At 36.6% G+C, this 23,491-nt stretch overlaps 2 protein-coding genes across 17 annotated transcripts in view; one reads left to right on the top strand and one right to left on the bottom strand.

Moving 5' to 3' along the window:
- The window catches only part of RPP40 (ribonuclease P/MRP subunit p40), a 36,594-nt gene extending 29,239 nt beyond the window's left edge, over window positions 1–7,355 (top strand). For all 15 annotated transcript variants that reach the window (XR_010829436.1, XR_010829433.1, XR_010829444.1 and 12 more), the window contains one exon: window positions 577–7,355. The gene's annotated coding sequence lies outside the window, so the exon portion shown is untranslated. The remainder of the gene's footprint in view (window positions 1–576) is intronic.
- CDYL (chromodomain Y like) overlaps window positions 2,343–23,491 on the bottom strand; it is a 105,442-nt gene continuing 84,293 nt past the window's right edge. For both annotated transcript variants that reach the window (XM_066992468.1, XM_066992469.1), the window contains 5 exons: window positions 11,775–12,031; window positions 10,929–11,101; window positions 8,437–8,647; window positions 4,055–4,198; window positions 2,343–2,935 (listed from right to left, as the gene is read on the bottom strand). In XM_066992468.1, coding sequence (XP_066848569.1) covers window positions 2,777–2,935; window positions 4,055–4,198; window positions 8,437–8,647; window positions 10,929–11,101; window positions 11,775–12,031 — 944 coding nt within the window. In that variant the 3' untranslated portion in view covers window positions 2,343–2,776. The remainder of the gene's footprint in view (window positions 2,936–4,054; window positions 4,199–8,436; window positions 8,648–10,928; window positions 11,102–11,774; window positions 12,032–23,491) is intronic.

The raw sequence follows: 23,491 nt of genomic DNA on the forward strand, positions 1-23,491 counted from the left end.
TTGCTTACACATATTCATCTTAAAGACAGAAAAATAAAAAAAAAACTGCCCTCTTTACTCCCTATATGACCTCTTCAGTACAAATGCCTTAGTAAGGCATTACTGTTTTACTATTTCTGCTGAATGCTTCTGATCTTAAATGAAAACATCCTCAGAACCTCCACAGATCAGTTGTGCATATCAGTAACAATTGCACACTGAGGGTATTTCCTGACCTATACTTAAGAGAACTGGACAGTATTTTCCTAAAGAAATTATATCCCTGTAGTCCAATATATAGAAAAGTACGTCATTTATGAATGACAGCATATTTTTAATAGTGTAAAGTTAGTTACTGGTTCTAATATAAAGGTAGGGCAATTGTGCAGTGACATAGCTATGTAGCTGTGGCAATGACTGTATAAGAATTGGTCTGAAGTAAGGACTTTTTCCAATTTATTCACAGCTTAATATTCAAATTGAGTCATAGTAACAGCCTGACTGATAGTAACAACACAAAATGAAGCAAATGGAATTATTTTTTTCATTTGAATTGCCTACATGTTCAACTGATATAATTCTTCTAAATATTTCCAGATCTAGTCGCCTGTTTCAGTGAAATTTATTCATGGTTAAGAACAGCATAAATAATCCTCAAGCTGAAATAGATGCAATCTATGCCCAAATTCTTCTTCAAGGTGCCAGAAAAGAGATGTGAATATCAACTCGAGTCAAACTCAAAAAGGTTTAACGTTACAGAACTTTGTGTAATGAATCTTTCTTTCTCCCTTTCAATATAATCAAATTCAGGTAAGGAATCCTCACTTTCTGTACCACAAAATTATTGGGAAAATGATACATTCTCAAGAGATATAAAAGAATATTCAGTAATTTTTTTTGCAAACTGTAACAAAACAATTAAGAATCAAATGACTTCCTGAATGTTGTCTTCCTATCCACCTTATCTAAGAGAAAACATCTATATAGTTTAAAACAATAAATACATTTTCAACATTTCAATGGAAACTATTAAGAGTTTATATACATTTGACAGAATAAAACCGTAATATTTAAGTCTCTAATTTGCAACATTTAAGCACCTCTTCCTTTTAAAATCAGAACTGTCTTTGAAAAATACAACTATATGAGAACCGCATTTAAAATGTGTTAAGAAATATTAGTTTTATTTAACCAGTTTTCACAGCTGAATATTTATTCTATAAAAACTTTACAGATTGTACAGTTTATATATAGTTCAAACTACTAGAACAAAAAAGTAGGTCCCACAGATGCAAAAATACTGTACCAATCCAAGGTAAAGGCAGATTTACACACTGTACAGCTGTCCACTGGGAAGGGGAGGTGGGTCAGTTCCAAGTTAAAAACTTCAAAACTGTACAAAAATAAGGTTTGATTTCTTTTTCATTCTTCATAATACATTCAATAAGATTGCAAGCACAGATACCCAAGTAATAATAGATATCTGCAGTCAGGAATCAATAACCACTCCTGAAAGGAATGCAAAATAGGTCTATTTACACAGGGCACTCTTTTACACCATACTGTATATAGTGTATATTTAAAATAATAAAAAAGCATAGACAAAGAACATTAAACATCTAATATAAGGTAGTTTTTTTAAAATTTTTTTTTTACTTAATAGTGTGCCAAAAGAATTTTAACTTATTAAATAATATATTCTAAGTGACCCTAAAATTTATGAACATAAAATGCATTTTTGGTGTAATACATCAATTAAACCAGCAAATATGAAAAAAATGTATATAAAGTAGTATTCTCACCCAGCAACAGAAGCACTTATGTAGTTATTAAAAAAAAAAAAGAAAGAAAAAAGAGGCTATTTAAAAACCCACTAAAACTAACTTATAACTTAGGATATTCATACATAGATATTCAGTGATTCACTAATACTGCAAAACAAGCTTTTTTTGTCTTTTTTTCTTCCCCTTCCACTTCCCTCATTCCCCTTCCCCAAGAGACAGTGGTTTCTTCATGCTGTCTGGGTAAGAATTAAACATATTCCTGCCACTTTCTACCCACCCCTCTATATCTCCCCCCAAAAAAAAAAGCATAGAGTGTTTTCTTGGCATTAATCCTGAGCACACTCTTTTGGGGGATTTTTGTGATTTAATCTTTCTGGAGTTCAATTCTGAAAAAATTTAGAGTGTTCCATTATTTGAGGTATGTCAACCTTCTTCTGCGACAATGCCTTATATCTGAGCTGATTTGTTGGGCAGTGAAAGTAAGGGCTGGCTAATACCCGTTTCAGTTCTGTATTCTAATGAAAAAAGAAAAGCGTTATTCCAGACTTCCCTGCCACACAGAAAATAAATGCAACACCATTCACTTTTTAATCCATTCTCTATTTGATACAGTACTAGCCAAAGATAACAAAAACTATAGCCTTTAAAGAGATGTTTGGTAGTGCACTCTATCATGTTTTAGCTTCTTGTGTGTGTGTGTGTCTACATACACACTCTCACACATTACATTATATATATATATATATAAAAAGTATACATATATATATATGCACACACACATTATGTATGTGCATATATACATGTAACAATCAGGGAGAAAGGAGTTTTGTTCAAATTTAAGTGATACAGTACTTTTAAACCCCTTGACAATAAAAGGTGTGTGTGTGGGGGGGGGGGGTTCCACTGCTGTTCCCAAGCTGAGCAAGGGGTGAGTTTATATAGGATTTTAAATGGGCATGTGTTGTTTGCCCTGATGTCCAAGAAATACAATTCCAGTGTCAATGGGCATCTCATCAGAACTCATCAATTTTCCTCTGCAGGTATTTTAACATTGAGTCCATCCCTTGTGCCGAGCCCCAGATTTTCTTCAAAACTTCACACTCCTTTTCATTTGCTTGTTCCAAGTCCACCTTCATGATATTACGTACTAAAGCTTTGGATTCTTCAAGTACCTAGGCGAATAGAGAAGAGAGTTTGTTTAGTATTACATGAGACCAGAACAACTTGTGCATTCACAGTTTTGTACAGACAAAGCCTGAAGTTGATTATAAATTTAATCAGTCTTATTATCTATCAATCTATTCACATACTATAATCCTAAGGACCCTTTCTCAGAGTCTCTCAGTCATACACAATTTCCTTTATCTTATACCAACACAACTTAATAAGGCACAAAAATACTGCCATTATGAAAATAGTAACCATAAATACACACACATATACAAGATTTTATACTGATAACTAGAGAAAACGCCAACTCCACTTTGGTGAAGGCCAACTATAAAACAATTAGCCCCAACTGCCCTAATAACCAGGCAGACATTAACGCTTAAATAATAGTATCTAAAATAGCACACACAAAAAAAAAATCTCAAGTTTGCTTCTTCACTTAGAAGACTATTATTCTGTTTCAAAGTCCAACATCTCTAATGCACAGAACAGTTGATTTGTACTTTCTCTTCCCATAAAAAAAAGCATCAAATTTTGGTAGTTCCAGCTGTCTTGTGCAACTGCCAGTAGCGCACAAAACCATGAATGCCTATGCATCATTGGTAAAACTGTAAGTTCAGCCTAATGACAAAGGCTGCATTTCTCTATGCTTACAAATATTTCTTTAAGTTACCAATTTCCTTAATAATTTAAATCACAACTCAAGATATCATTTCGGTTCAGTCCTCAGGGCAACTGTTTCTTATGTTAATTAGGGTAAGTTGAATTTACATGCCATACCATTGATACTTCAATTAAAAACTGAAAGTATATGTATATATTTTTTAAAAGTATATTTTTAAAGAGTCCAATGTTATTTTATGTTCTTAACCACAATATATTAGGGCATATGATAAAGAGAAGTCAGATACTTTTTAAAAAAGAAAAACAACACACAAAACAAGATATGTTCAAATGTTAAAATCAAATGTTAAAAGGCATTACTACTTCTAAAATGTGGTCCTCATGTCATGAAAACTTTTTTTTTTTAAGGAGGACATGATGATGTAAGTCTAATAATAGGTAAATTTTAATTTATCTAATTATAAAAAGCCTTGTTGTTAGAAAATAAAGGCACTTACAACTGAATTACATGTGACAAGTTCCTTAATTCGAACCATTACTTCTTGTGTGAATGTTGCTGGCCAAAACACTTGAGAGACGAGTCCTTTGGCACAAGCTTCCTGCGCAGTCAACTTCCTCCCACTGAACAACATTTCATTGGCCTGAAGGGATAAAAAGTTACTTCTGGTATGAAATGTAATGAGACAAAACTCTTTAAAAGAAAAATGCTCAAAACAAATAAGGAAAATGCCTGCACTATTTTTGAAGTACTTTGATTACAGCTCTTCCAACTTTATTAAAGACAAAGACTTGCCTACAGATGATCTGGTCAGTGCTGTTGATTATACTACTTCAATAGTTATAAAAATACAGATGCCTATGACTAGGCATGAAAAGCATAAATATCTTTTGTCATTTCCTAGTCATGAATGTTCATAAGCTCCAGCTTTCTTGGAGTATTTCAGAGTTGATTAACTGTATATGTAGGAATATGTTACACTGCCTGACAGGCCTGTAAAGTGATACTGAAGTTGCTTGCCTTTTATAATAGCATTAGTTGCAGCAACTAAATCTTTCCTAAAAAATCTACATTATCTATAAATTATAAAGATAAGCCAGTTTTGGTAGTAGACCTGGGAACTGACAGTCTTGGAAGGAACACAAAGTTAAATATTTTGCAGCTTTTTTTTTTTTTTTTCAAATAATGAATATTTTTGAAGTCTAATTATATGGTTTATTTTGAGCCCATCTCAAATGTCTCCAGCGCTATAGTATTTCATTTATGATGCAGCATTTGAAATAGCTGGCTCATCTTAGAGTTCAATGTACAAAACCCACTGAAGGGAACAGGATATAATCCAATTTCTGTTCAAATTCATAGAAAATATTCCCATTTATTTAGAAGTTCAATAGTGAACTGAAATTATTTCTAAATAGCAGCCTTATTAAAAACCAAAAACAACCAACAAAAAAAAAAAACACACAAAAAAGAAAACCCACTTTTTTAAAAGACCTTACACACAGTTTAAAGGCATGTATAAAGGTATGGAATAGAGTAATACATTGTATGCAGTTATCTCTAGTTCTGTAAATTTTTTTGATTTGCAATCACACTCTTCACTATTTAACAGCTTCCCTGTTAAAATATCACCCTGCAACCATTTATGCTTATGCTTTAATTCTACCTTTTGTGACATTTCATAAACACCTAAACTTTTTATTTGCCTTGACATTTGCACAGGAAGAGCCAGTGAAGATTAAAAACTCAGAGCAATTGTCAACCTTGAAAAAATCAGTTTTACTGTTTTTTAAATGACTGATTTACATTGAAAATATGACAAAGCCATCACTGGACACTTGGAATATGGGAAATGAGGCTGTTAGAGAAATCTAAGCACTCAGCTGTCTATTACTTGCCCCTTTGTAATGAAATACAAAACCTGCATTCTGGCAGCAGTTTGGTTACTGACTCCTAGTCCATTAGAGGCTTGTATAAAGAGATAATTCTTACGATTTTTTTTTCTTTCACATAACATTTATTAGATCTCTCATAACTTAATATGGAAAATTATGATTCACATTTATTATTATTATTTAAAAGTCAAACCAAAGGCATAAGTAAGTTATATATCCCTGTAGTTATACTTTCTCTGAAAGGTTCCAGCAAACACAAGTATCACAACTACGCCTTCTACTTTTCCAAATTATTTATGAATGATACTGACTTGAAACACTAGCCAAAGATCAGTGATATACACAAGTTTGACTGAAAAAATAAGAATAGTTTTTCCTAGGGAAATTGAGAAAAAAAATCCAAAATAATTTCAAAAGATACTTGGTATTGATGATCAAAACATGAAGTCAATCTACTGGGAGTAAGGAAACTCAGAAATTTTAAGTCAGCTGGTCAGTTACATTTTCTTCACAAGCATCTTTGGTAATGAGGTTAAAAAATGAATGCTAGAAAACATTTTTTTTATTATTATTATTTCTAAGACTCATTTCTCCTGAATGTGAAAACAACAAATACTAGTGGTGCAGTTATCTGATTTCTGCAAGCTGTAATGCAGCGTTAGCAGAAAACCTTACATGAAATGAGCACTCTCATTAGCATTTTCAGTTGACAGATTTTGAAGGGGAATGTTTCGCTCCGGCTCTTGCTTTTGATCTACATACAGTGTATGCTGGAGACCCACTACTAAACAAGTTTTAGTCATCTAATCATGCCCTCTATCTGTGGTGAAATTTAACACAGTTGTTGCTTGCTTTCCAAGAAATATAATACAGCAATAGAAATGAAGATGATAAAAATAATTAATACCGCATTCTCATTACCAACTCTTATTTTCTATTTAGTTTGTCTTTCTCCTTCCACTGTGAAATCCTCATGCTTCACTGGGACATCTGCTGGTCTCAGTTTCCCTCTTTTACAGCAAGTGCCTTGAGGCTCACGTGCAGCCTCCCATGCAAGCCCACAGGCTCTAGCTGCCACGGAGCACCTCAGCTCTCCCATGCTCCTGGTACAGTTGAGAGGCAGCTGGTCTCTATAGTGCTCAAGATCCTGGCTTTGATGTAAACTATAGACACTAGGAAACGTGAATCCCTTATGACTGGCAGAAAAGCTTAAGTCATACTGCCACGCGTGCTAAAGACTGACACAAAAACCCAGCCTGTGAAACTTGATCACACAGCTCCTGTGCTTTATGGCCAGGACCAAAAAAACACAGCAAGAGCTCCACAGCAGGTACACAATAACATAGGTCCCAAAACAGCCTGCACAATCTCTATTATAGAATGCTTTCAGAACTCAAAAGCAAAGTTTAAGAATCCTTCTGAGATTCCTGGTATTCCCAATATAGAGTCAGTTTTGAATCCTGAGGTCTGGGCTTTAAATTTCCTGCGGTAATGAACTTTATGTCAAACATGTTCTGTGAAAAAAAAACCTCTATGACAGACTGCTCAACAACCAAGATTGACTCAGTCAGGAAAAATATTTCCAACAAGCTTGCTACTGAACATTTCTACAGAGTTGCTGCTTATAAAAAGAACGCACTGAAACTGACTTAAAGTGTGGGACTTTCTCTAATACATTTATAGGTAGCACTGGAAACTTTACATATAAGTCTTCGAATTTAAGAATGAGAGCACTCACAAAGGCACATGAAAGAGTATACTAGGGAAGAGCTTCTTGTGTTTTCGTACAGATTCTGAAGAAAGAAAAAGTAACAACCACAAGTCTCTAAAGGACGGGGATGGATGGAACGGATGGATGAATGGATGAATGAATGGATGGATGGATGGCCAAATAAAAAGGGAAAGGAACAATCAGTAGTTTGTAGCACGCTAAGATATTAAAGATACTCTTACAACTATTAATCTGTTTCAGTTACCTTTTCTGTTCTCTTCTAATTACTAAATCTAGACATCACACAATTAGTTATAAGATCTGTTCAAACTGATGCTTTTAATATATCAAAATCTGTATTTTTAAATTAATAAATGCCTATAGGGAAAAACTGGATTTTTATTATAAACTATAATTTAGGAACAAACATATAGCTGCAAGCACTCGTTTCATACTGTTACTATTCAGTTTCAATTAGAATGGGATGTAGGTCTCAGCTTTCAAGGAATGCAGCATAAAAATAGTAAATAACATGAAAATAACGTAGGTAAGAGATTTTTAAATAGCTTTTTTGTTACATTTGATTCATTCATCTAATTGGAAAGTGAGAAAAAAGAGGAACTTAAATAACACGTGGCTTATAGCTTCAGCAACAATGCAAAGTACAATCAGTTACTTCAACCCAAAATTACTGTAAATACAGAGTACAAAACTAAAACAAATCACGAGGGTGATTTTGACTGAGTATTACCTGCATAACACGCTCATATTAAGTATCAGCAGAGGTCTACAAAGAAGGGAAGTTCAACACAACTTCTTGAGCATAATGGGTGCACGAAAGCTGAACTGCCTATTTTGCAAACTAGCACGAGACTGCTAATAGCTGGTGGTACAGGGCCTGCTATGTAAGTGCAGGCCAGCCCGCTCTCTGCTGCGCTCCTTGATGCTGTGCTGAGCGCAGGACACTGGTGACTCACAAGGCACCAGCAGGGAACAGGTATCCGGGCAAGCATCTTCCCCTTCTGCCACTGTCAGGGCTAAAGGGGGCCCAGGACGTGGGATTAGGTCCCACGCCTTCTGGTTTGTGCACTCACTTGTAAACTAAGTTGTAACAGCATGGAGCTGAGTAAGTACTGGTTTCTCATGAAAGGTTTTCAAGAGAGAAAGAAAAATAAAAGACAGCACAGCAAAGGTTAAAAGGTCTTGAAATCACTTCGGATAAATTTTCACAATGGCATTGTGAGGCTGTCATCCCCCACCCTGCAAGCTACTTACAGAAGCCAGGCCCATTATCCGGGGGAATGTAAGGGATGAACATCCATCTGGACTTTGTCCAAAAGTAGTGTACGGTGTCTGAAACCAAGCCTTCTCATTAGCCCAAACGACGTCACACAGAGGCAATATAGATGCTCCAAGTCCAATGGCTGGGCCATTTACTGCTACAATAATAGGCTTCTTAAACTGAATAAAAGTATTCACAAAATTCCTGAAGAGAAAAAAAAAAAAAACAAAAACACATGCACTCATATTAAAAGCAAAATATACCAGTCCTTGAGAACTCAGTAATAATTCATCTCTGCAGTAATGTCACTTTCAAAACCAACCTGATAATAGCCTGCTCTGACATGACCTGGGGAGAGCAGCACATATTGTCTACCTAGACCTCAGAAAGGCTTCCATCACTGCCTCCATAAAACCCTCGTAAGGAAGCTGACGGAGTATGGACTCAATGAGCAGACGGTGAGGTGGACTTGAAAACTGGCTGAATGACTGGGCCCAGCAAGTGGTGATCAGTGGAACAAAATCTACTTGGAGGCCAGTTACCAGTGGTGTATCCTGGGAGCGTGTACTGAGTCCAACCTGTTCAGCATCTTCATTCATGATCTGGACAGTGGGTTTAGTATAACCTCAGCAATTTTGTTGATGACAAAAACTGGGAGGAGCGGCTGATATGCTTGAATGTTATGCTGCCATCCAGAGGAACCTCTGCAGGCTGGAGAAATGGGCTGACAGGAGCCTCTCAAATGGAAGTGCCAAGTCCTGCACCTGAGGGGGAACAGCCCCAGGCACAGGTGTATACTGGGGGGGCAACCAGAAGAAACGCAGCCTGGCAGGAAAGGACCTGGTGGTCCTGGTGGACATCACGTTGAGCACTTGCCTTGTGGCAAAGGAGGCTAATGGTATCGTGTGCTGCATTAGGAGGAGCGTCACCAGCAGGTCAAGGGAGGTGATCCATCCCCCCTACTAAGCACTGGATCTTGTGTCCAGTTCTGTGCTCCCCAGTAAAAGAGAGATGTGGGTATACACAACAGGGTCCAGTGGAGGGCTACAAACCTGATTAAGGGACTGCAGCAAATCTCCTATGAGGAAAGGCTGAGAGCTGGGACTGTTGAGCCTGGAGAAGAGAAAGCTTGCAGTGGGGTGGATTTTACCAATACGTACAAACACCTGAAGTGAGGGTGCAAAGAGGACAGAGCCAGACTCTTCTCAGTGGTGCCCAGTGCCAGGACAAGAGGCCGTGGGCATGAACTGAAACACAGGAGGTGCCATCCAAACATCAGGGAGCACTTCTCTACTGGCAGTGTGACTGAGCACAGGCACAGATTACCAGTGAGGTTGTAGAGTTTCCTTCCTTGATACAGAAGCATTTGAGGTATATTCCTGTGCCTCACAGCCCCCTCTTGGATGATGTGCTATGCTATTAAGTTACAAATGTGTGTTCTCATCCTCACTGACACAAAAAGACAGTTCATTCCAGTACTGTTAAAGTATGGATACTTAGGTGTTTCTCTGCTCTGAAACACTAAATATCTTTGAGATATTCTTAGTAAAAATACAGATACAAAACGTGGATGGGAAAATTTCAACACCTTAAAAGAAAGATGCTGACATTTCTTAGTTAATAACTATCACATATAATGATGAAGTTGTACATATTTAGTTCAAGCACGTGACTCTTAAATTCTGAGGCCTGCTTAGAATACATTGTACATCATACAGTTGAGTCAGCACCTGTGAAGCAATCCTGTGTTCTGAATGACAGATGATTTTTCATTTTAGTTTTAGATGCTGAATGTAGGGTTCTTATTTAAAAAATACTGTGATTTATTCATAATTTTAGAGTTCAGAGACATATTGGTAACTACTGAACGTAGGTCTCTGAAGGAGTATTAGTATTCTAGAAACATGCAAGAGCTATTCCAAGATCTCAAGCCTTCAAAAGCAGAGTGTTCAGATTATAATCTACTTCCTTGTACTTATGGATGTAATATCCATACATTTCTTCCCTAAACATTCTTCTAGTTTGTAGTAGCTCAGCTCATTTTATTTAAACATTAGGTTTGGAACCTAGCACTGGGATGACGTTCACTACTATTAGTCTAATTCTGTGAAATATCCATCATTCCACTGTTCTGTAGGCACTGTATCGTTACTCATTCAGTGCACATCTTGTGTCTTGTGTGTTAAATTAGTTTTCCAGAAACTCCATGGCTGTTTAAGTCTTTTAAAATTGGTTTCAACTGGAGAAATATTATCATAATACCAGTTCTCATAGTAAAATTTTAATAGTATAAATAGTGATGCATGAAATGACAACCCAAATAGAAATGGCCAGGGAGTATAAAGAAGTGCTGCACACTTATCACATAGCAGGTGAACATCTGAGGTCTTGTTGAATTAGAGACTTCTGAAATAGAAGAGATAAAGCAAGCCAGACTACACAATGAAAAATACCCATTCAGATGATTGAAGATAGCTTTACATACCTAATAGCTTCTGCCATCTTAGTGCTTTCCTTTTTTCTATCATCTGTTAAGCGTCGTATAAAATAAATAAAATCAAGACCACAGCAGAAAATGCTACCAACTGCACTAAACAGCACAAGTTTACTGTCATCTGCAGCTGCTGTGTTCAGTGCACTTTGGACTTCCTTCATTACCTGAAAAATCAAAAATTCATTAGAATCCTTTTATTATATCATTAAAAAGTAGCGTACTGTTCTTTCCCCTCCACAATGAGGGATCCCAGTCTTCAACATCCTTAATTTTTCCTCAGGATCCATTCAACCATGATATTAGAAAAGTTAATTTCTTTTCATTATTCAAATATTAGAAAGTAAAAACAAAAACAAAACAAAAAGCAAGTGACCGAAAAAACCACCCCAAAACAACCAAAAAAACCATGAGTATTAGAAGCTTTACATTTTAAAATGTAATTACGGTAAGATAATGAAAACATTAAGAAAAGATCTAATAGATGTTATCCGTAACTACAGAATTCATTCAGCATTTCTGTAATTTGGACAGCAGATGGCATATGCAACCAGTTCAGAAAAAAAGAAACTTAATTCAGGCTAAAGTTTGTTTCAAGTTGCACTTGACAAATTGCCATACTTATTATAAAAGACAATCCATCAAAATATTCCGATAATGTAGCTAAATAAATTCATCAGAATTATACTAGAATTCAGTTGGATGTATAATATCTTACAAACAAAGATCTAAGTGCCATTTTGCATATGCTTATACCTGAATAAGTGGTGCAAATAACGCAAATAAGAGATTTATAATTCTTCCCATACCCTTACCCCCCAAAATCAGAATTGTTCTGACCTCTGGATTTAGTGAATTATTTTCCGATGATTTCGTTGATAGCAAAATGTGTGTGAATCCATCTTGTTTCCTAACAACAATGTCTCTGTACCGGTATGCGCTCTCCGTTTGTCGCACACTGAAACGTAGCCTTTTATCAAAAGGTTGATCTCTCCTGTCATCAATAAACCTCCGTTTGCTGGCTGTCACTCCTGTTACAGAAGTCTGTATGTTGGTTGTACCATTGGCTGCTAATGCTTCCATAAAGGTGGATGTACCTGTAAAATAGTTTAAACAGTAACCTTCCATTAATAACATTTTAATTAGTTCACCAGTTTCAAGATCCTTATTAGCATGAAAACATGCTAGTCATATTATTAAGAACACACATAAATATGAAACTCCCCTGGAAGTCAATGCAAGGTTACAGAAATATACAGTGTGCACAGAACAAAATTAAAGTGGTAAAGGGATCCAGGCAAATGAATTTTATGTTTAGGAGAAAAGAAGCAAAGCAGACCAAGAAATAAATTTCTTTTTAGAAAGGAGGGAAAGGTTTACTAAATGTTCCTAATACCAACATGCTTCAGTAGGTTTCTACTTGTTTAAAAATAAAAATCACACAATATACTAATGCTCTACTTTTTCATTTTCCAACATTAAGTGGTCTGACAGCATCAAGATCACAAAAAGAAAGCAGATGTCTTTTGTTTCAAAAAACACAAAAAATAATAAACGGAAGAAAATGACACCTACAGCAAGTCAGATAGAGATCTTGATTGACAAGATCATATAAAGCATGGTAGTCTTTAAAGGAAGAAAAAAATAAAGACTATATTTCTTTGGGAAGGAATCAAAACACATGCAGTGATGGATATTTTAATGGATTCATAGACAATGAGATATTTCTCAAGTCTAAACAATTTTGCTATTAAAACTGGCAAATAGAGAATAGAGCATTATGTCTTTCTGGTCCTTTTCCCAGTAACTTAAATAGACAGAATTTGAAGGAATGCAAGTAAACAGGCCATTCTTCATAACACAGAAGGGACAGGTTTTTCTATAATCCACATTAGAGACATAATATCAAATAATTAGCATTCATAAGAGAAAGTAAGAGAACATCTTGGATCTATTATCCATCTGTATGTTAAAATTTTCATGTAAACTACCCATAAAGTTTGTTAGATCAAAGTAATCAGGTGTGCATGAGGAGTGGGATTAAAAATGTTGGAAAAATGCATCACAGGCCAAGATACAAGAGGTTTGAAAGTCTTTTGCTGAAAACAGAAGCCTAAGTCTATGTTAAAATCTTCTGGATAACTTCAGTCCTTATCTCACAGATATTCCAGGACATCATGCATAGGATGCCTTTTAAGAAGCAGAGTTAAAACACATTTAATTAACCACCTATTTACATGTCACTGGTGGATCTTGCTTCATTCTTCATTAACTTTCTGAAGAAGCTAGATTTGGAACATTCTAATATGTTATACTATAATTACCTTTTTTTTTTTTTTATGTTTCTATACGATACTTGAAACACTTGTTGGTCCACTGAAGGTGTTAAAAGACTCACCTAAATAATGCGAGTCTCCACATTTTGACTATATTCAAAAGTTGCTTAATTTTACCCATATGAAATGAGATATATAATCTTAAGACTAATGGAATTAAACTTTAGAACATTGTACATTTTTCTATCTGTATTACAGAAAACGCCTTCAAATATAAGTTTTAATTCTAAATGTTTCTAAATAAATACATCTGATTATAACTCTGTTCTAATTAATTAGGCAAGTTGCCTGCCAAAGGAGCTATGAAATAAGGTTTTATTTTACTTTTTGAAGTCTTTTTTGTCATATGAGTAATTTAATTCTCTTACCACAACACTTTTTGTAAGGATAGACACTTCAAGATTTTTCAATTGTTTAAAGTGAAAGGAGTAAGAAGCTGAATTCAGCTTGCAATCATCCTTAGGGAGAATAGATGTGAACAAAATGAAATGGAAAAAAAAAATAGTTTATATTGTCACAGAAGATTCGTGTTTATTCCTAAATTTTCACATCTTATCAAATTGCCTTTTTCATTTCAGCAGAATAAATAAAAAATTAATGCAGACCAAATGTGAAATTGATGAGGGATGCTTTAGATACCTTACCCTTATAAACTATACTGCATGGATTACACCCCTTTAAAAGGATTCCCTTCAAAGGGAATTTGCAGCAACAACACTGCTGCCCCACGTTTCTTTAGGAAACTGAGATGAAATTGCATCACTATCCACAACGGTTTGTTTTTCCATATGAACAGTATATTAATACAACTGAAATATCATCTAATTTCTAAACTTTGATATAAGATCTTCTTGCGTCTGTCCTAGCCATCATGAAAAAAAGTGGAGAACCCAGAGAGCACAATAGACTAGACTAAGCCAAAAAAAAAAAAAGGCAAACCACCACCATCAAAAAAAACCCAAGTTAGTAAACTTGCATAAGAACTTTGAGCAGATCTTTGCGCACGACTCATCCAGATAAAGACAGACTCGAATAGCAGAAAATTACTTTTGAGATTTAACAGGCAATGGTTATATACTTCCTGAGAGGCAAAACTTTTGGCAAGATGGACCAAAATGTAAACACCACACTTTTCATGCTTATTGAATTGGCAAGAGATGTTTTAGCTTTCTTATATAAATTTTGTCCGCACTTGTCAATAGTTAGTTTCCAAACACAAACAAGGGGCAGCTGCAAGGCAGTGGAAGAAGTCTCTTCCATCTCATCTTGTAAACACACTTTTAGGACAATTAGACTGAAACCAAAGGCCCGTCTGCTTTAGAAATGGCACTTCTGCACAGGGAGATTTAGCCAACTCTTACGAGTTAGAGAATGGCATCCACAGAGTTAAAACAAATTCATCAGTATTTATTACTAGCACTGTATGTTTGCGATGTTCTACACCTTGAAGTGTAGGGGGCTGTTTCTTTGGCATCCAGTCCTTGAAAGTGAAGAAACAACCCAGAGATGTAAAGCAGAGCTTCATGATAAATATAAACAGGGAAGGATTACATCACTGGGCAGTCTTGGGCATGCGTTGCAGCAAATGTGGATGAAAATAAAAAACGTACCACAGAGAAGTAAGTGTATTTCCATATATTTCCACAGGTGATAATTTTGCATTGGGGTTACTTATTTTCAAGTTAATTAGAACTATATTTTACAATTTTAAAATGTGTATTTCATAACAAACCAAAAAGATGTTCTGCATTTTAATGCTTTCATAGAAGATAGCAAATCAAAGACAAAGAACCATGGCCCTCCCCTTTAAAAAAAAAAAAGCTTGAAAGAAAGCAATTTATCCTGGATATCATCAACTAATGCAGAACAATGTTTGCTTAAAAAATAAACAGCTCATATTTACAAAAATAATCAACATAATGTGATCATCTTAAAGGTGAAGACATACTACTGGTGCTTAAAGCTTCAGCATACAGATGCAAAATGAAATTAGCAGTACTTGGGTTTTGTGGCTGTTGATCAAAACCTGATAACAGTCACCATTTTCATGCAGCACTCTTAGAAAAAAGGGGGGGCGGGTGAGGCTATGGATAACAGATAAGAAGAACTGATCTTCGTCAAAAGGAAGAAATACACAAAATACAGGAGCTGAAAAAGGGGAAAAACAGCTAAGGTATCATCCCCATCCCACTGGCAGAAGACAACAATAACACAAAACAGCCATCTCCCCAAAATATGAAGGGGGTAACAATCAAAATGCATTACTGTTACTGTCTCACAAATTCTTGAGAAGTTCGGTTTAGTTCACATAGCCTGACACAGTGCTGTTTCAGATGCCTGAGGAATGAGCATAGGAAGATGGGAGGTGTGAACAATGCTAACTATTTTCCTCAACTCCAGCCACTGGAAATTTACAGATTCCTATAATTTCTATGTCTGTAATCATAGGGTGCACCCAAAGCCATCTATTCAAAGTCTCACCTCCCATGAAACTGTCCAATTTACTTTTAAGGCCTCTCCAGTTTTGTCTTCCAAAAGAAGTTTTGGCAGTAAGTTCTGCAAGGTACTTTTTTTTACTTCCTTCATCCTGTCAGCACATACCTCCTCCAAACCGATCAATCTCTATCCACTTACCCTCTCTTCTTCTAGAAGCCATTCCAAAGCCCTTTCCTCTCTATATCTTTTTCTCTTCAGCTAAATCTTGGAACAAATTGGCACACAATGTTCAAGATGGGGATTGTATAATGCACCATATTCAAGCCTCCTCTTTTGTCTTCTATCCTTTTCTAAGATAATTTCTACTTTATTTTATTTTAAGCTAGCACTGAGCAAATGTTTGTAGAAAACCACCCAAAACAAATCCAAGGACCTTTTCCTGAGCAGTGCCACATAGTCAAGAACCAGCCATTATCCAGGTACAGTTTTATGTTTTGCTACAGGCAGAGTTTTTGTACGGAATTCTGTTTTGCCCCCTCCTCATTACTTGGGATGAATCTGCAGTGCAAGTAATCTCCCATTTTAATCATGCAATCACTCAGTATTTTGAGATGTGTCTACAGTCATCTTAGTGAGCTTCAGGGACCCTCACACCTTTCCTGTACAGTAATGCGCCAACCACTTCCTCTCCTAATCTAAGTAACAAAATGGTTAATAAGAAGCATCCATTGAATAAGCAAATGGACTAACACCAGCAACAATAATTTCTTGAATTGTTAACTGCAAAAATAATACTGTAATTTTAACTGATTTCAACTCAAGCATGGGAGAGAGAAAAATAAGATCTGCAAAACTGATTTTAAAAACAAAAATACACAAAAAACAGTGCTGGAAGTTGCATTTTATGCCAACAGATAACATCCTTTCTATACCGTTTTGTACTCCCCATACGTACAAATGACCAGACTTCATATCAGTTGTCCAGCACAGGTTGCCTCGTGTTCCCTTTTTGCCTACAAGCAGTGGTTTCTTATCACACATTCATAGGTACTAGCAAACTGTAACTGTACACACTGCTAAGTTTTCACAGTTTTAACCCTGCAGTACATCAAGTATTTCACATGAGACTCTAACCCCAGACAGTGATACTGCAATGCAAACTTAATATAAAACAGCTTCCGGTAATTTTTCCACCTCTGCTTCAGCAATTACAAAGCAAATATTTGCGGTGTATTGGCACAGATTATAGTTTTTTAGAACTCGTTTTGAGTATCTATCAAAACCGTATGTGCTCCAAAGAGCTACTCTATACGTGTACCATTTTTTATTTTTTTTGTCCCAGTATATATATTTACAGCATTTACATTTTGGCATCAAGTAACAGTTCCAGCATTCTCCAAATATTTGTAAGAAGAAAAGAATAACTCAATTTGTTGTGACTTTCACCTAAAATACTGTTTCGTACCATGTTTCTGAAAAAGTGTTCAGAAGGTATCTGTCACTTACGAAGGAAAGGTTCACTTCACATAAATCCTTCCAGGAGACAGCGTTACATTGGCGCAGCGCACAAACCAACCGTTTTACCAACACTACTCTGCACAACCCCAGCATTAGAACAGGCAGCCTCAGATGTGACCAGGAGGGGAAACAGCGATACCTGGTCAAATGATGGGCTGCTGATCACTGTCATCCCCTGCCACGGGGGCTGAAACCTCCTCAGACCCTTGGTGTTGGGGGAAGAAGCGGGGATGTGCAGTCACTTTATCTTTTCAAATAAAGTTAGCCACTTCTTGATTCTGTTCTAGGGAAGCAGTTACATAGGGAAACATTATATATTCTTCAGCCACCTCCTGTTTCTGCAAATTTGTCACCTGTCCATACACGAAGAGTGCATGTTTTAAGCACAGCCTAACTGGTGAATTACTGCGGTGGTTCTTTGTGAAGCATCTGCAACAGGCAACTATAAGTCAGCAGTAGAGAGAAACAATCCTGCAGTGGCTACGAGGCTTTATTGTCAGTGTCTATCTTCAATTTCTAAAAAGCCCTTAATTCCTACTCTTTTCCCTGTATTTTGCATGGATTTTAAATGTCTCTTTGAAACCTGTTAACCTACGTTTCTTACAAGACACTGTTTTTTTGGACAAAGCTAACATGAGATGAAAAACACATACAAACAAACACACAGGTAGTATTTCCCTATTTGATTAAAAGTTTTTCGACCCTACACCAATTTTTGTCTTGGCTGCCACGTCACATTTAGAGCAATATGATCTACAGTAGCCATATTTTCCTTCTGTAGATAGTTTTCTCTGTTTCTTTTGTTACTTAGAGCATCAATCAAATATGTTTACAATGACACCGTTAGGAAGATGGCAGCATTCGTGGTCACATTTCACTTTAATAGGTTATAGACTATGCAATTATTTTTGGTTTTGAATGTCTTTCCTCCTCATAGCATAAGCACACAGGTAAAGAGAAACTTGTAATTCCAACCCCCAAAATGCAACTAATAAGAACGTAACACTCTACTGCTGAAAGTGGGCAATCATAATGAGAGAAAACAGCATGTCTTCTACCTCAAGTTTTCTTTGTCTGGACACTTTAAGTCATACAAGTGATAAAAACGACGTCTGCGTACTTTTAAAAGATGTGAACAACAAAATATTAGCCTTGACATCTGCTAGGACTATGCATGTAAAAAACAACAGGCAAAATGTTATTAATGTAATTTGGTAACAAAGCTCTTAAAAAGTCTGATCAAGTTTTGCTACCTCTGAGAAGGAGCTATGTATTTTTATGCATAAGGCATTAAGTAAACTTTCCACTTGCTGTCTTAGATTGAAGGAAAAAAAAAAGCCCTCCTAACAACTGAAAAAGGCTTTTCAAACACATTTCCATCCTTATTATTTCACCTGAAATATATAAACTAACGCTCCTTGGGTGAATAAATTCTTTTTCTCCTTTATCTTGGCATCTAGACAAATTAGAATTGCTTTCTTCTCCCTTTCCACTTCTGTTTTATACTCACTTTGGAGTGATTTTTCTTCCATTTAATCTAGTCAAAATAATACTGATAAACAGGAAAAAAAAGTGCATATGACTATTCCCATCATTTTAGATGTTATTTAAGATGTTTGAAAGGAGAGAAAAAAAAAAAAAAAGCCCCAAACCCTCTGATATCATTCCAATCAAGAAATCCCAGCCATATTTCACAGTAGCAAAGAGTTATTTGTATTTCTTTTCCTTACAAATAAATACAAATGAGAAAAACCTTCCCCAGGTTACAGACTCCTTTTTGAGGTCACTTAATACTGGGAACATTTCATAAGAAGAGCCCTCTCCTATCTTGTCCCTCAATATTCTCAGAGCTGCAGGTTATGATACCAGAGCATTCATTTGAAATGCTCTCAAATTTGAGAGTTAAGTAAGGACATCTCTTGGGGCTCATCTAGAGAGGAAAGCTACCACAAAATAGGCTAAGGTTTAAACGTGAAGTATACCCAGCTATTTCACACTAACTCCTGAGGTGAACACATTCTATATTAAGAGCACTTCATTGCAATTTAATCCAATTCCCAAAGTGATCTAAAAAAAGGCTCTCTTCATGTGGAATAAGAGTGTCCTAATGTAAGGCTAGCCTAAAATAGATACTGGTAAAAGAAATCCCAGGCACTTTCCTGTATAGACATGAACTTGTACATGCCCTGTACACGTGACATAATTCTTGTAAGAATTACCAAAACTTCCTAAAACATTTTTGCTAACTTTTTACAGAGATTTAAATAGGTGGGTACAACACCACTATGTTGGCAAAATACTTTCATTTGCCTTTTTTTTTTTTTTGAAAACAGCATGTCAATAAGTATTCACATTTCATTCTTATCACATAGATGCGGCTTTAAATACCAGACTTTGCAAGAACTCCATTCACAACTGTCCACAGAAATGTTTGGCATTCAGATGGAGGAAAGTACAAGGCAAACAGGGACAGAGGACTTTCAGAGGTTCGGGAGGCTGATGTGTACATATTAAGCTCTTCAAGAAACTCTGATTTTTACTGCTCAGAATAGCTGGAGTAAACATCCCAGCTGCGAAGAGGTGTCTCTTTTTTTACAGATCTATCTCAAGAAAGTACAGACATCTTTGCGGCCACTGCCTGCCATCTGTCATTAACAGCAGATGTCTTGACCTCCTGTGGGACGGTCACCAAGAGGTTCATTAAGAAGTGTCAGTGAAAAGGTTACCTGAAGCTGTACTAGCTTGATGCACAAAGGCCACCTCCCAGTACGCAGCTGCATGCCGCTGTGCAACATGGCCAGCAATACCCTCAACCTGGATAGTCTGCAGCACATCGCGTTGCTGGGTAGCAGTCTGTTCTGCAGCAGCACCCCTCATCAGAAATAGCTGACCTCGACAGAAATATCTGGCTGGGGTGGGAGGGGAAAGCACAAAGGAGGAGTCTTCACTTGAGTCTTTTGAGTACATAGGAAAAAAACCTAAGTGTTTCAGTGCTGGCTGTTTAGTCCTGAGTCATGTGCTTAAGCAAGCGTGCCTGGAGCACTTCTGCTGCTTGAAGGGTTGCAGAGCAAAAAGCAACAGAGCTGGGCATTGACCGGGGGGGGGGGGGGGGGGGGGGTAGAGATGGAGGAAAGAAAATATGGGCGGAAAGATCAGAGGTCTTGGTGATATGCAACACAGCTCGAGTCCTCTGATGAACAAATATGCGTTCAGAAATGCACATGCCAAGCAGGCTCGTACTTTTGAATCCAAGGTACTCAACGGAGAAAAGTAGTCTCTACTGGAGAATCAAGGATTTGGGCCAAGATCTGTGAAAGATCCTGCATTTAGGTGAAGCACAGAATAGCTATGAACACCACACCTAAAGAGGCATTCACTAATTACTATAGAGGCAATCTCTCCCCCAGTTTTCCCAGTATTCCGGGAAAATAAACCCACACTACAAACTGGATGATGAAAGGATGCAACAGGTGCTGAATAGTCCAATGCACTGAACTGAAAAAGTGATTCAGAACAGTATCTTGCCAAATCTGTCCTTTTATATTGTTGGAGAGGAGTAAATCCCAAACAGCTTAAATAAGTTATGATGGTAAGAAGAGTAAATACAGCCTCTGCTCTCAAGCTAGATGTGATCTCTCCTGTTTGTTTTTGGCAATACCAGCTAAGATCAGTGTGTGTGAGGACATGTCTGCAGTGGAGAACTCATGGAGAATATCCAGAATTCTTCATACTTCCCATACTAACAGAAAACGAGAAGAGAAAGTCCTAAATTTAACAGTAGCAGACCGAGAGTAGAAGACTTGGATCAGATGCTTTGTATGAAGAAAACTTCAGTGATATCCTCTCTCAAGTAGGCAGGCAACTACTAGAAAAGAGGACATACAGGTCCCCACATCATCTTGCCCTGTAGCTCAACCCCAGTACAAATGATGCACTTCTCCAGGTTCTGGGATTTGCAGAGATAGCAAAGATCTTGAACATCGCCATATGTTTTGGGAAAATGCCCATCATAAGAACATGTTTACATCAAATCTTGAAATGGAGAATACGGAAGTAAATAAGCAAATAAAATAAATAATAAAACATGCCCAGAGTAAACCACAAGGCAATAACTACATCTGAAAGCAGCAAACAGAAAAATGCAGCGACCCAATCTCAGCCAGTAGCTGGGAAGAACTGAAGGCATTGAGTTGCCTTTATACAGCACGATGCATCGCACATGCATGGGTAGTGTTTGGGTGTGTTCTCTTCATATTGCTGACGAAAGAAATCAGCTTGTCTTTAATTGCTTAGGCTTTCAAAAATATGGTGCAGAGCTGCTAAGTGGCCTCCCTCGGGCTAAAGAGCAAGTCTGTATAGAAGTCAGGCTTACAACAGTTACAGATGGTCCCAATCCCCAAAAGCTACTTTCCTTTGTAAAAATCTGCTTTTATAAACTACTGTGTTTTTGTTTCGTGTGTGTGTGTGTGTGTGTGTGTGTTTGCTTTTGTGTTTTTTGTTTTGTTGTTCCCAGAAGTTATATGCATCTAGAACAAAGTACAAATAAGAATATTGATACTATTGCTAGCCAGAACAGACAGCTAAGGAAGCAATGGAATAAGCACTACGGTATTTAAGTGGAACGTTTTGTTTCAGCAGCACCAATATAAAACCGCATTCTCTAAGAGATTATGAAGGCTAATATTAGGAGGCTGAAATCTTGAAGAAAAAAAGTCAAAAAATTAGGAAGTTTTAGATGTGGCAGAGTAAAAGCAAACAAACACAAAACCCAATGTGGTTTAGGACCAATTTCAGAACAAGTTTAAAAAAGATAAACCAGTTAAGATCTGTCTCAGAGTAGGACCTAACAACTATTATCAACTGCACTGAAAACGGGAAGCTTAGTCGGGGACCATAATGCCTTTGCTGCACAAAACTAAGAACTAAGCCTATCATATCTGATTCTTTCAACTGAAGTGTGCAGCAGCCTCAGAAAGAATTTTCTAGGTTGTGTAGCTAGCAATAGCAAAGTAAGGTTTACTTGACAATTGCAAATGGAGGTAGGACCACATCTTTTCACAGGAGTCATACTGGTGTGATCACAGTTCAAGAGTCAATCTGCACATTTTTGAATATGATCACTGCGAGTGCCTGTAAGGAGTTGGGTCCACAATGTGACAACTTGAGATAGTGGGGTCATGGAAACCTCCATTTGAATTTTGGTCTTGGGAATTGTTGCAGTTCCAAAGTACAGTGATGGAGCTTCAGATGTTCGGTAGGAATTTCATAAAGCTGTGCTTGGACTTACATTTACTCAGAAGTGGTTCATGGGTAATGGGGCTCTGAACATATCTTTACATATAGCCTTAAGTAGTGAATCTTGCCTTTGGAAACAACCCATTAAGAATACACAAAGAAGTCAAAAACATCAGAGGAAGTCAGTACATAAAAGACAGAAGAATTACTATTAAGAAAACCAAAGATCATGTACACAAAAAATGCTGGGACCAGTACATAACTAGCCCCAATTGTCAACAAAATTTGAAATTGGAAACCACTTAGAACATTCCATAGATGAGACAAAGTGGTAGCTGAATTATACCACTGATTGTTTCCTGAAATCTGCCAAGGACCCACCTGCTCAAGTCAGATTCTGACCACTAAACAAAACAGAATAAATAGAATAGAAACAAGACAGTATTGTCAAATAGAATTGAAATTTAATTTCTATTAAGATGAATGCTGTGCAATTTTAGATACGTTTGTTATGTAAAAAGATATTGCATTAAATATTTTTTTAGACAATACCAAGACACCTCACTCATAAGGAGAGGATAAATAAATTGAACTAAACTTATACAGTAATTGAATTATTTTCTTCAGGAGTGAGATGTAGCTTCAATTAAGTCCACATGGTTAAACAGGTCAATAGGAACTGAGGGGAAAAATAGAATATGCTATACTTACAAGAAAATAGGAAGTAAAGAACACTGGGAAGAATACAGGGAGATGCTAAAACAGATAAAGAACGGTATTAGAAATGCAAAGTAAAACTCTAAAGTTTTCATAGTTAATGATGCTAAACACAAATCATTTTTCCAGTGATAAAAAACAAGAGAGAGGAGAATTAGACCAAAAATAAGAGTGAAATGTAGTGCAAGTTACAAAGTTAATTAAAACATCAGTGGAGAAATCAGCATGCCAAAAGAAAACAGAAAGGATTTATAATGACTATATTGTACATGTAACAAGTGACAGACTAAAAAGCTTGAGCATGGCAAGATTGCT

This window comes from Anser cygnoides, chromosome 2 (assembly GCF_040182565.1).
Source record: "Anser cygnoides isolate HZ-2024a breed goose chromosome 2, Taihu_goose_T2T_genome, whole genome shotgun sequence".
In the NCBI taxonomy this organism is placed as follows: Eukaryota; Metazoa; Chordata; class Aves; order Anseriformes; family Anatidae; genus Anser; species Anser cygnoides.